The following is a 14,493-nucleotide window of genomic DNA, read 5'->3' on the forward strand; positions in this document are numbered from 1 at the left end:
AGTTGCAACAAACATGTGCTGTCCTTTCTGCTGTGCTTGAAAGGCTGTCATTTACGTAGGCTACCTGTGTAAAAGGGATAATCAAGGCAAGCCTGCAGAGGACAATAGCCTAACAGCCAAATCTAGCAACATTGAATGTCCAGGCCAGCAGGTAAGCTACCCAGCTCAGCGTCTAGAGCATGATCGGCATCTGTAGCAGAGGCTCTCATCACCATCATCTGCAGTAAAGCTGCACATAAAACCTTGCAAGTCGCTAGTAAAAAAGGTCATAGCTACAATTCCATTGACCTCAAGGATTTCCCAAGTCTGTGACTATTCATCTGACACTGCGGTATTAGACGCTCTGAAAGAAAAGACAGCTACTAAAGATGGGATGCATTTGTCAGTTTGCTGGTGTGGCTATAACGACACGAGAAGCTAAACATAGCCTGCTGTAGTAGAATGGCTATTTCCATAACAGCACCGGCACCCAGGCTTGAAATAGCTCCTCACAGTCACACTGCAGTACAGAGCACTTCAGACTGTGATGTGCAGAAGTAGTATTGGAGCATGCCCAGTCACATAGCCAGAAAAGCTGCTTTTCCATCTAAACTTGTGTACCACAATGCTGTATTGCAAACAACAGGTCTATAAGGCATTAGGATACTGGAGGAATATACTAAGGTATTTCTATCAAGTGCACCATGACATAAGGCTTCACATATAGAGGTACCTGGTTAAATACAGCCTCACTTCAGTGTATGGTAGCTTCAATTTTTATAATTCATTTGGTCAAAGATTTTCTGTAAAATTTAAGTCCTGCACTAGCCAAGACCTCATTAAGGTGGAAGGAGAGCTGCATTGGGGTGATGAAGTCAAACTCCACTCATTTCCACATTCAAAGAAGACGTGGGACTATTTATAGTGACTCAACAAGTACCTCAACAAGTGTTTTAAACCAACATGACACAACTCTCGTTATGCAGTAACACGCTGCCTTGTCATCAACACTAAGCAGAAAAGCGGACAAGCAGAAAAACACAAGAATAATGAGTAAATTGTTTTCTTTTTCAAGTTGCTCTCGGAAAATATTACTCCAAGATTATTCAGAGTCACTAAGCTTTTCTTCACCTTGTTACAGGTCATTTACTCATCACATTACCATAAAAATTTTCTCCTCCTCCTCATCTTATGCTGTTACCTCCCCAACATTTACGGCCACAGCCAACACAATCCTTCCCAACCCACAGCCTTTGACTCAGCCAAGCATATTACATCCTTGTCACCACCTATTGCTGGTTACACCCATTTGAAATTCCTGCTTTTGTAAGCAGGAGCACCAAACTTTCCACAACTGGTGTCACCTAAAAGAAAAGTGCCTCCATGCTGCCCCAGATGTATTTTTCAAGAGCAGCCTGTGTTGAGGTATACCTCCACGCACACCAGCCCCCACCAGCTAGCTCAGCTGGGTAAGAGACTATTCAGATACCTGGCATCACTCATTTCCCTTAATGTCATATTCCTATCCCTCTCTTTTAAAGATGCTGATATTCATTTCATAAGGAAAAGTAACAGTTGTGAGAACTCCAGGGAATCTGTGCCACTTTACAATACACTCACCATGCACTTTTTTAGACCATGTGCCTTCCTTACCTAGCTCTGACCACCCACCTCTTTAGTGGACACTCTCTGCCCCTGTCTGCTGTCTGAACAGAAAAAATCAAATCCCACTGCAGCAGTGAGTGAAGTAAAGGGATTCCAGTCTGCCTCAAGGGAAAGCCACACTTCTGTAAACTTTGCCACTTACTTCTTCTCCAAGAAGCTTCCATTCCAGCAGGCAGCTGAGGACAGTATCTGAACAACATTACTGTTTGCAGCAGGAAGACAAAAGAAAACAGAGACAGAGGTTATGAACAGATGTCTCAGCAAATCTCTTCAGCTCTCTTCCCTTCCTTCTAAGGGAAACAATGTCAGGATCACCCCTTCAAAGGTATAGAGGGTAAGTGGTTCATTCAGGATCATGTAACATCCTTCTTTGAAAGGAGGGGTGTTAGCAATGCCTCCTTTCCACCTATTCTGCCCTTCTCATGGCAGGCACACAGGGGAAGGAATTTAATCAGTCTGTTCACAAGTTCTTGCTGCTTTTCATGAACTCTAAGCACACACTGAAGGACAACTTCAAAATCCCTTTCCCACCCACCATTTGCAATGTTCTGAGGCAGCCTTGAATTCCTCTGGTTTTGCTCAGAAGCTCTAGCCTGGCAGCCTTGTGACTGGCAACTCTTCTCCCCTTGGAAATAACCAAGAACCACACTTGAAAAGGCTGCTAAATTTCAAGTGAAAGCATGGCACGGAAGCCAACAAAATTATTTAAATAAAACTTTCAACAAAAGGCTTGTCCAGTGCCACAATACCTACTTGACAGAATTAGAACTGTTCTTTTCTAAAAGCTTTTGCCTCCAGACATCTATAGTTTCATCATTTATTAAACAGGTGTAACGTGTTTCATTTATGGTCCGGAAATCATCAGCAGGCAAGGAATTCTGTGAGAAGATACAGATTTCAGCAAAGACAAGGCTTGTAAAACAATTCCTTCTTATTTGTAATCTCTGTTTTCTGTATATAACTGATAGTTTCCTTAGTGTGGTCTCTGAATAGGTTTGGTTAGGGAGCTGTGACATTACTAAGAAGTCCAAAAGGAAAGGTATGGAAAAAAACAAGATCATCATCAAATACATTTTTAAAAAGAAAAGAAAAAACCCCAAAATATCATTTCCTTAAATGTACCAAAGCCCTCTTAAATACTGCCATATATAACCACAGGCTTAGTACATTTATTCTAGACCTATTTCCATGTCTCAAAAGTGTATGTCAAACACTTCTTGAAGGAAATAAGAACACACAAGCAGAAAAACCAATTCAGCATTCAGCCTTCCATCCAGCATATCTTGACAAAACCCCAGCGTATGTGGTCCATGGCCCTACGCTCTAATGACACAGACCCCAGTGTCTCAGGAGGAAGGCAGCCCCTCACTTCCAAGCTGCAAAGGAGATTGGACTCCCCTCCCTGCTAATCAAACTGAAATCAGTGCCTTCCCAATGGTTCTTTGACATGCCTCTAAAGGAAGGCAACTTTCAGCCACTCCTAAAAAAATCGTAAATCCCTATAACAACTGTCATCTTTGGTAAGGTTTGTAAGGCAGAATGGACTCCAAAGCAACACTTCACTTTTAGGAAGTATTACCAAAACCAAAAAAAAGATGTGTTATGAAGGTTGGGACAGGGGATCAGACTTGAGAAGATACTTCACTTGTTTTACCTCATATTTGGAGCAAAGCACAAATGTTTGGTCTCCTCCAGAGAAGATATGTTTAACAATGTGATATTTACAGGCATCTGTTGAAGAAAGAGATGTGGTTAAAGGCTGATGAATGCAAGTTCCTACTGTGCCTTTTCCCCCACATTTGCACTGCCAGTGTCTCAGGCTTTACACTACAAGGAGCACCTGGGTCCACTGAAGGCCAGGCTGAAATCAGTTGGAACTCAAGCACTTTCTTGAGAGATACAAAGGGCCTGGCAGGAGGGAAACGTTGTAATATTTAAACTGCAATGGTGGTTTTAAAGAGAAACCGAAGCCCTTGGAAATCAGTATTAGTACAATTTCAGAAAGGTTCAAGATTGCCAAATGTTGAGCTCTGCCATGAAAAGAGAAAGGGAAAGGGCACATGTTGACAAGAGGTCACTCAGTAATTTCCATAGTGCATTTGGGACAGTTTCAAGAACTTTCACAGAACGATGTTAAGATGTCTTTAGACAGCCATGGGTGAAATGAAATTATTTATGTCCATTTGCAGCTCCAAATCATGCGTAGTACGTACCAGGTTTCCCTGAGAGTTGCCCATTGTGAGCTGCCCAGTGACCCTTCACGGGAGAGGGACACTTAACATTGCAAGTGTGCCCTGTTCCCAGCTGGCCTCTCGTTCCACACCCAAATGCATAGATCATTCCTGAAGAAGGCACAAAGGCTAAAGTGTGATGTCTGTAACAGAGACAGGTACAAAGTTTGGGCCTTGTTTAGCAATTAAAAGGAAAAAAAAAAAATTAAACAGCCTAAATAAAACTTACTCTCAGTTCCTCTAGGCCAGAAGCTGGTGCAAAGCAGCATCTTTACACTAGCATCAATGCTCAATTTTTGCCACCTGATGGCACCAGTTTATGGGACCAAGATCTTTAGCTGGAAGTGAGAGCAGGCAGCGTATGCCAGCATACAGCTGGTATCAGGCTCACAGACGGAATTAGCTTAGTCATTTGCTAAGCCTGTACGTATCAAAAGGCAACAACACAGCACCAGCATTACTAACTCTCCTCATGAAAAAGGCTGAAAACTTGTGACCAAATGGGCTGCTGCTCTTAAGTCTTGCTGAATTACTAAGATGGAAAGATATCTTTTACCAGGTTACAGCACAGGGAACAACCCCAATTAAAAAACAAGCTCCTTTAGAGGGCCTTAAAATTCTCATGGGAAGTAAAATTTAAATTAACTTAATTTTGACATATAGGATGCAGAAGCAAGACTATTCCCCATATTTACGAGACTCAGCATTAATCTCCACTAAAGAAAATTTGTGACTGTGCACAGGACTCACCTGCCACAAGCAATCTGGGATACTTCGCTGCCCATTAGCTCAAGAACTCTTCGGGGGTTCACTTCATCATTCATGGAGTCATGTCCCAGTTGCCCACAGGAACCTGCACCGAACGTGAACACCCCTCCACTCTGTTAGCAAATCAAACAGCATATTCTTCATTTAGGGACTCAACCCAGCAGCATCTCTCTGACTCCAGTTTCAGTACGAGCCCAAGCTTAGACAGAGATTGCTGGGGATTTCAAAAAGATTCAGAAAAGAAACTTGGGTTCTGCTAATAGAGCTTCCACATAGCTACCTTGCCACCCATCAGAGACGAGCAGAATTACCTTTAGGCATGTCTACATTAGACAAGCTTCCCCCCCGCCATCACCAGATGACTCTGAAATCCCAGCAGGTTTAAACATGGTTGAGTAACACTCATTTCCACAATACTTTATACCCATCTCTGGCAGCTGCTGATCAAAAAAATCTGTGACCTTTTTCTTTGAACAAGAGCTTCTACAGAACTAATCTTCCATAATGTTGTTTTTCCCCTAGGAATCCCAAAGCCAGCTCTTTAATTCATTTTACAGTGGAGAACACTGAGGCACCAAAAAGGAAGCAACACCTAGGAAGTCGCAGAGGCAAGGCAAGAACTAAGCAGTGATCTCCCAAATCCCAGCCCTGTCCTCTGTCCACTAAACTATACACCACTTGGAAACAGCAGGTTTGGCACTGAAAACCTCTTGTAAATGCTGGGAGTGACTGCTAATGTTTCATTTAAACACCCATTCATTTTGACTTGCATTTTATTCTGATGCACAATATCACTCTCCTTATCTTCCAACAAAACACTATTTTAACCCCTTTAGATGTATGTTTGTTAATTTTTTTTTTCTCAAAGCTAATTTCTTTGAGCGAGTCACCTGAGTTTTACTATTCATTGTCATGGATTGCTAACATCTTCATCTTCAAACACAGCAATGGATCATGCTGGCAATGAATCTCAGAATACATTATAATAAGACTATACTTTCCATTTAGTTTCTTTTACTGGGGTCAAATGGAATATAGTAAGTCAATCTGTTCTTTACTACCATTACCAAGGAAAGTAATGTGAAACCATCAGGCAGGCGAGCCAGCAGCCAGGGTTCCCAGGTTAGCATCTTTACCTTTGTCAGAACTGCTGTGTGTTCCTCTCCACAGCTGATGTAAACAACCTTCTGAGACCGCAACAGCTTCACATGACAAGGGGATTCTCGGTCTGCATTGAAGATAAAAGAAAATAAAGGAGCTGTTTCATAAACACAAACCTAAACGTCTCAGAAAACCACCAGCAGTCTGATTTTTCAGATGGGGTCTACGTGCACAATGGAAGCTTTAACAACTGTGGGGAAAAAACCACATCCTTGAGTACTTCGCTGCCGCTTTCCCTCTCCAATTCTTAAAAGATTTGTCCTCGCTCAAAGAAAATTGTCCAGAGCAAGAATGCAAATACTGAGAATCTTGCATAAACTCAACACACGCTTGCAGTTTGGGAGGTACGATGAGTGCAGCCTAGCTACACCCACCTTCAGCCCATCGTGCTCCATTCCCAGCTCCTCGCTGATGACTGCAAACATTTGTTTCCAAAACCTTGCTTAGACCTTTTCCATACATAACAATCCTGACATGTGGGAGACACCAGCCCAGCACACATGACAAGCTGAATCCCAAGGTGTATTTAAATGCCTAGCCTTCCTTCTGTTGTCATCCTCTAAGAAGATCCTCCTACCTGCAAAGGCTAATCTCTGCCAACCATTAAATGATGCTTTTCTCCTTCACTCCGACATTCTAATCATTAAAAGTGGGTCTCCTGAGGATGAATACACTAAGCAAGGTTACATGTTTTACTGATGTAAAAATAAAAGCTAAGTATTTCAAGGAGCAGTAGGCACCCCAAAAAGGTTAGATATTAAGGGGGAGCAGCTGCTTACTTCATACCAACAAAAAATCAGGTTCCTGCCTACAGAAGTTCTCCATTTTTTAAGACTCTCACCCAAGGATTTGACAAGTGCTTTTTTCTGGGTAGCGAAAGGAAAATGGTCACATTTTCATGGATTGAGAAATGAGAGCAGATTTTTCATTTAATTTGTTCTGTATTTTAGGACTCTGATCTTTATTTTGACAGGAATGACACTTCTTATCTCTACAGCATAATTGTTCAAATAACAGTGCTGCAGAATACTCGTGTTTGTAGACTTTGCTGTTCACGTTCACTAACTATAATTCGCACTGTCTTACCACGATTCACTTACCATAAATACCACGTATTTACTACAGTGCCACGTATTAAGGGGTAAGCAGAGTACGATCCCTGGCCAACACAGCCCCACAAGGAGATACCCCTTATATGTTCATCTAAGATTAGCCCCACATCAAAGCAAGACTCTCATATATAAACCGCAGCTTTGCACGCCTCTAATTTCAGCAAAGCTGCAGTTTATATAATAAGAGTTATGGAAAGAACATGGCTGCTCTTATACTAGACCAGCTCTAGCTTACATATAGTGCAAGAGAATAGACCTGGAGCATTTTTGAGAACACAAGATAGGCGACAAGTCTTACAGTTGTGTTTCATATTCCTAAAAATGTAAAGCATACAACATTCGAGCATCCTTTGCTAAACTACAGGCTGGTTTTGAGTAATCGCTTTACATACACATTTCCATTGGTATGGTGGGTTGTCAAAATGCATCATTCCATTAGAGGTACACAAAATGTGAGGTAATGCTTTCCTCTTGCAACATAGAGTATTTATTTGCTACTATACCATGCAACCTAACATTTACAAATATATACACTTCATATACTCACCCATGCAAAATAAATTATCCGTGCATCACATCCACGCTCAGCAACTTGCCTAGATACTAATGCTATTCAGCAACTATGCAGAAAAACTATGAAGAGGTTGATTTAAAGCTCCAAAGAAAATATTTTACTCGCTTGCTTTTGCAAAAAAAAAAAAAAAGTTAAGAATGTGTTAACAACAAGCAGGGGAGATCTGGGCTTTTCAGATGAGTGGTAATGTCATATGCACTCTTCAGCCTCATTTATAAACCTATCTTCACGTCTGTTGATGGCTAGGCTTCACTGAACATTGCCACCTGAAAAAAACTACCATTGGCCCTGCATGTCTGGAAAATTATGCAACCAATAAATTAGACATTTTACAATACTAAGATACTCTGTGTTGCCATCTCTGTGTAGCATACAGTTGCTCATCAGTCAAAAACATGTTGGCAAACAAGGGGATGGGTTCAGCCTGCTGTTCTGCAGCGAGAGCCTTTGCTCCACATCAACTTCAAACAAAATATGGACAAAGCATTTTTGAGAAGAGAGGAAGAAAGAATATGAGCATTTCCTTCGATGCCTGCATGTTGACACTCAGATTTGAAAGAACTTTCTTTTTGACCTTTCTCACTTCCACTAGCATCCACAAGAGGAAAAAAAGTACTTCTGTTCCTACTAAGTATGAAAAGCCTGTAGAGTCGATCAGAGACTGTTCCTCTGCCCTTTCCTCCCAAGAGGAGTTGCTGAGGGTTACATATCCGCTCAGTAAAAATATAGTCAGCGTGAACAGACACACTAAGCCACAAAAGTCCATCCTTCTTTCACCTAGGAGCATAATTTTATTACCTCGTTCATCACTTAGTCCCAGCTGTCCTGAGCTGTTCTTCCCCCAGCCAAACACAGCTCCTGAGAGAGAGAGGGCAAAGCTGTGGGCTCCGCCTGCAGCAACCTGAGCCAAAGGGATCCCATCGAGAGACTTGACACGTTGTGGACTGGCTTGGGAAGGACACTCTTTACCCAAGCCCAGCTGACCATAGCTGTTCTGTCCCCATGTGAAGAATTGGCCATCTGAAACAAGGAAATAAAGAGAACAGCGAGTAAGCTGATCAACAGAAAAGCAAGTTTGTCAAAATGAAGAACCACCAGTGCTGGGGGCTTCGCTCCCACCCAAGCCTCATGATGGAAAAATCAAGCAAGAAATTCTTTGCAAAAATAAAAGCACAGTCTGAAGCCACTGGGTAAATAAACAGACATACAACTAAGTGCAAAATACAATATCAGACTGCTGTAACTTAAACAGCGTAACAAAAAACGGTCCACATTGCATACAGAAGAGTAATAGCCAAGGATAATTTCAACACAAAGAAATTACACAGTTTTCTACATCAAGATGAAAAGCTTTTAAGTGTTCCTGCCACCATTCACCAGTAAGACAGTGGGTGGTCTGTGTGTAATGTTTTCTCTCTTCACAGTATTGGCAAAGCTCTTTTTCAATATTCATGGTACCTGATCCATTTTATAGCCTCCCATTTGGCCTGAAAGCAGCTGCAACAGGGATGACCTTGGTCTATTACACAGAAATATACAATCTTGGACACTGTGCAAAATAACAGCACAAATCTTGGTAATAAAAAATGAATTTTACAGTACCTGCTGCTAAAGCCAGGCAATGCCAATTTCCACAGGAAACCTGCAGTATTGTCTGTTGGTTCAATTTCTTTATCAACCTAAAGATGACAACACTATTTTAGAACGTGTCCACAAATGCAGTTATCACCTTAGGTTGAAATCATGATTTCCATTCAGATATTAGTTCTAAACATACACATAACCTATGGTTTTCAGACTGGGGAACAGAGTCTTGAAGGTGATGCAGATCCATACATAACAGATGCAAATCTGTGGAGACCTTTAGACACTTGACTACTAAGTCCAACTATGTTTACTGCCACAACACCAAATCCAGCCATCTGGAAATAGCTGGTTCTTGGTGTCTCTCTCACTATTCTTTTGCAGGCATCAAGATTTCTCATACTGTCAGGGGCCTAGCAGTTCCTATGAGTTACAGCACCAAAACCTCTTCAGTGCCTTGTATAAAGAATAGCATGTCAAAGGTTCCAGTTTTTTCACAAAAATGTTATTTTTAAAACAGCACTATCACATTGACATGCGAGTCTGTCTCTCCCTATCAGAGCCACCTGCAAGTTACGGACTGTGTTCCCACAGAGCCCTTCAGCTCAAACATTAATGTTTTGTGACTGAAACTTTTCCTTTAAATACTGTTTCAATACTGTGATGGCCACCCTAGACAGATGTCCCAAACTTCTGCACTGGATCTGCAGTGGCAGACCAAATAAGAGACAGACTACCTGTTATTAAGGTAGCACGATACAACACCATTAAGTTCAAAGAGACCAGTTACCTTTATTATGGCAATAAACTGAGACCTATCATCTGTGAACTGGTTTGGATGGAAGAGTCTTGGTGTCTGCCACTGGCCACTGCCACCATCTATGTGTCCTTGCACTTAACCCTACTAGTGCTCTGACACAGATAAGCAACATTAAATAAGTAAACAAACGAAGAAAATTGAGCTCTACCCCAAAGTTTCTGAGCAACAGTCACTATTCAGTAGGCTGGGTTAGTAGCTTTGCTGCTAATGGGCAAGACTGCAAAAGTGCTTCAGAGCTGAGGTGCCAGTTCATGCAGCCATATATTTTTTCCCCGTTCTTGAAATGTATCTCCTGTCTCAGAGGACTTCCTATGGACTGAAATAGAGACAGGTATCACACACAGAAATTCTATTTTTGGGTCCCCCCTCGTGTACCTCCTTGTTCTGTACAAAACACGGTGGCATTTTTCATTGAGGAAACCAAGCACACTCCAATTTTCTGTGCCCCAAGCACCCATGGGTAGAAGGCTTGTCCTGCCCAAACCTCCTGATGACTTGACTGAATCCCAGGGGTGCTCAGGGAGCACCAGTACAGTACAGAAAAGGAGAAGCCATCACCCTTACATCCCTAGGTGACAAGTGCCCGACTAGTGCCCCTCTGAGAGAAAGGCTGACTCCAGGCTGGAAGGCAAGCAACCCTTGATGCATCACCTCCAAGGAGCTGCCTTAAGGAAACCTGAACCTGTTAAAAATTTACCTTGGCACGGTCACTGCATCTTCTATAGTGGTGAGGCCCAACTGTCCATCGCTGCCAGCACCCCAGGAGAAGAGCTGGCCCTGGTCACTGAGCGCGACGCTGTGAGACTCTCCGCAGGCAACGTGTACGATGTGCTGCCCAGCCAGGGCTCCGATTTGTTCTGAGGAAAACAGAAAACCTCTCTGGTCACAGGAGTCATCTCACAGTGACATGCAGACATCAGGTCAGGGCAACATCTGTATGCAAAACCATTCAGATGGGTGCACTGATCTCCAATTTAGTTTTAAAATACTTCCTACAAGAGGAAAGCACCAGGTTTTCTGAAAACACATACCTGCTGAGCTTTTCTGAAAGCCTAGTCTGCAAATTATAGCAGAAAGGCAGGTAAATGCCCCCCCAAGCACAATGATGGTCTACACACACAGAGACACACACGCACCCACGCTCCCTGCCTCACAGATACAGGGAAACCTATCAGGTTATTTAGGAACGACTAAACTTCCCAGATTTGAGGTTTTCTCACTCAGTTTTGATGTGGGGATCAGCCAGGACCCAGAAGTTGGCAAATCCTGTAAAACATATTTGACCTTCCACAGCTCTCGTGTCTGATGAAGACAAGTCATCCACAAAGCTAATCAACCCATCTGCCCCTTGCTTTATTGCTGGATGTATGAAAGCGTATGTGTTACGACATCCCTTGTGCTAAGTTTGGAACATGTTTGAACCTATCAACCTATTACAACCACTGACAGACACTCATAAAAAAAGACCCATAAAAAGGAAGCAAAGCAAGAAGGCCTTATAGAGGAATAAAAGAAAAAAAAAATCACTCAGTCCACTGATGGAAAAACTCCCCACAAGCCAGACAGAAGCAGAGTTGGTCTTCCTTTTTCTTCCCTAAATAAATAAAAATGTTTCAGGTGGATGAAGAAATATTTCACCCAGTAAGTTACAAGGCAGTGATCAGTTTTATTAAAGTTCAACTTGCCTGTGACATCAGAGGGAAGGATAGTTACAGGTCATTCTGTGAAAATGATACCCCACATCAAGGGCATCCAGAAATCATCAACATTATTAGCACCAAAACCTGCATACTGATCAATCTAAGTGTCTTAAATGAATTTAAAAGGAAGGCACCCCTAGAAGGGCTTGCCTTCTAAGTCTGGGAGTCAGAAAATGAGAAGAAGAATCCCTAATGGATGTTCTAGAACTTAAATATGCATTCTAACAGAGAAAAATACTACCTGAACATGTGCTTCCTTTCACTTGGAATAATTAATGGCGATGGAGGTACAGTTTACAAGTAATAAGCAGACAAACATGTAGGAGGGCTCGAAGACTGGGCCAGCCTGCTGGCCATCCTTTAGCCCTGCCATTTAATAACACCCTTTGTGCTGCAGCTCTTTGCAGCAGGACTAATTTCACCCAGTCCCACTGCCAACCCTATGCAAAGACACAGACAGGCTTCGAGGGCAGTAACGCAATTTACGCATGCAGTTTCCACGCTTGGGCCCATAAGCATCCAACTATAGCACTGCTTGGTGGCCTGTTTTATGTTCATTTGCATATATAATTGAGGGAGCCTATTTTTATCCATGAGCTCTAAACAATCAGCAGCTGTACAGGCTGGTGAAGGTCAATCACAAACAACAGACAAGGTATCTCAACAGCACGCACGGCTATGGTCTCTTCCTCTCAGCCAGCCAGCCAGCCAAAATACCCACTGCAGTGTGACTGACACATCACCAAAGTTCAATCAAGCACGATTCTGTACTGAGACCTGAAAGTCCAAAACTAAAGCTCCTGCTGGAGAGGATACCACCATCAAAAGAACAGAGTAACAAAGCTATCCTCATCTCCACAGGAAATCCCTTTGATTCACAAACCCATCACTTTGCTATCAGCTTGCTGGCCAGGCTGCACTGAGAGTGGCCATCACCCAGAGTGCCTGAGCTCTTAAAACCAATCACAAACTCACCAGCCTGCCCTCCTTCCAAAGCTGGTCCTGGTACACTGCCAAACACTCCAGAGGACAACACAAGTCTGGCAAAACAACAAACATGGACACTATGGGAGGCTGGGGCATCCATATCAGAGACTGTGTTTTGCCACCTGCAGGGATGACTGAGGTAATTTCTTCCCTGAGAAAGCAGTATTTACCACAATAAGTATATGTGTCTCTCTTGCTGTAGAAGGACTCCTGCGAGCTGCCTCTGAACCATGGGAGCACCTTGGGGACATGGCAGAAGACTCCAGTGACCAAAGATCAGCATCAGGAGCTGGAGGAGGCAGGACTCCGACCACAGCAACAGTGCAGCTGGAAAAAAGAGTGCCCTGAGGTATCAGGAGGCTGTGGCGAGGACTACAAAGCAAGGGCTTCACACACTGGGACAGAGAGGACATCCAATGGGTTTAGCAATCCAGAGTGGTTGCTTCAGTCCCCACAGACTCCATCTTAAGTTTAATTTGGCAACACAAACTTGACCTTGCTCTTTGTGCCATCCCAGGGGATTAATAAATACCAACTTGTTTTGAAAGGCTGCCCTGTGTCACTGAAAACCTTCAGTGACTGCACTGTTCACCCAAGCAGCAGAGCACAGCCCTACCTGAACTCTCTGGATGACCACAGACAGAAAAAACATGCCTGTCTTGGAGCTGAAGATCTTTGCCTTTAGAAATGTACGTGTATGGCCCATCTCACCATAGTACAGTTCTAAGACCCTGTCAATCACAGTTTGACTGCAAAGTCATGAAGAAATGTAAACACCAAACAGTTTAAGTTTTACATGAAATGGAAAAAAGCCAATCTTCCCCTGGGGGCACAAACTGCCCAGGCAGTCCAACAAGAGTCCCAGTTCACTGTCAGGCTTGCCAAGCCACTGAAAGTACCATCTCCCTGCGAACACAGATAGTTATTACAAAAGTGTCTGTGAATTATCACTTTGTTGACCTTCTGCCCTGTCCTCACATCAAAATATGAGCTGTTTTAGTGGTTGGTACACATTTCTTTTGGTTTCCAGAGCATCACACCACCATTGTTCATTCCTTAGAAAAGATGCATCACTACACTGAGATGAAGGGTGCAAAGGGTAAAGTTTATTCACACTTAAAGTATTGTCTCTTCAGTAACTGATAAATAAAACCAGTCAAATGGAGATTAATAGGCACAATTACATACAAAGCTAAGCAGAACAAAACCCTGAAAGCAACAGGGAAGGGCTGAAGGAGTTATGCAATACAGTGTTTCAACATGTCATAAAACTTTCAAAAAAACAAAACAAAAAGAACCCCAAGTTCCAAGAAGTACCCACTGACCTAATCTTTTCTTTCCTGAAGCCATCAGCTGTCTCAAAACAGCACCAATGCTCAGAAGTCATTTATCAGTTCTTCGCATCTGGTGGAGTTCCAATTTTCACTTTTCTGTTATGTCTGCTTTAACTTGTGGATGTCAACATAAACAGACATATCGATGTTTGACTTTTTTTGGTCTTAACCTTGTTAGATCTCTTCATAAAATACACATTGGACCAAAGAATGAAGTCCAGGCAAAACGCTTTCAGGACAGCCCTTCTCTGAATGGTGACAGGCCTGGCTCCCAGGACTGCTCTTGCGTTTTCTTGCCTGTCTGTGGTTTGCAGGGACACTCCAGCAAAAGTTGAGGACAGGTGCTATATGTTTCTGTAACTCAGCTTTCCAACAGTCAGTACACTTAGCTTGAAGGTTTGGAAATGGCAGTAAAGCTGGGCCAAGAATGAAAACCCCACCTTCAGTCCATAGCTTCACTATTTATGAAACTGGGCTTATACTTTGTCCCCACAGTGTCGGAAAGCTGTACAAGATCTTTGGTGTCTGTGTGTGGTGGGTTAACCCTGGCTGAGGGCCAGGTGCCCACCAGAGCCGCT

The 14,493-nt window shown here is 42.8% G+C and overlaps 1 protein-coding gene across 5 annotated transcripts in view; it reads right to left on the reverse strand.

Moving 5' to 3' along the window:
• The window catches only part of HERC3 (HECT and RLD domain containing E3 ubiquitin protein ligase 3), a 56,253-nt gene that overhangs the window by 20,343 nt on the left and 21,417 nt on the right, over window positions 1-14,493 (reverse strand). For all 5 annotated transcript variants that reach the window (XM_075751639.1, XM_075751640.1, XM_075751641.1 and 2 more), the window contains 9 exons: window positions 10,592-10,751; window positions 9,093-9,169; window positions 8,289-8,510; window positions 5,780-5,871; window positions 4,626-4,756; window positions 3,858-4,018; window positions 3,299-3,375; window positions 2,398-2,522; window positions 1,787-1,846 (listed from right to left, as the gene is read on the reverse strand). In XM_075751639.1, coding sequence (XP_075607754.1) covers window positions 1,787-1,846; window positions 2,398-2,522; window positions 3,299-3,375; window positions 3,858-4,018; window positions 4,626-4,756; window positions 5,780-5,871; window positions 8,289-8,510; window positions 9,093-9,169; window positions 10,592-10,751 — 1,105 coding nt within the window. The remainder of the gene's footprint in view (window positions 1-1,786; window positions 1,847-2,397; window positions 2,523-3,298; window positions 3,376-3,857; window positions 4,019-4,625; window positions 4,757-5,779; window positions 5,872-8,288; window positions 8,511-9,092; window positions 9,170-10,591; window positions 10,752-14,493) is intronic.

This window comes from Balearica regulorum, chromosome 4, assembly GCF_011004875.1.
Source record: "Balearica regulorum gibbericeps isolate bBalReg1 chromosome 4, bBalReg1.pri, whole genome shotgun sequence".
Classification (NCBI taxonomy): Eukaryota; Metazoa; Chordata; class Aves; order Gruiformes; family Gruidae; genus Balearica; species Balearica regulorum.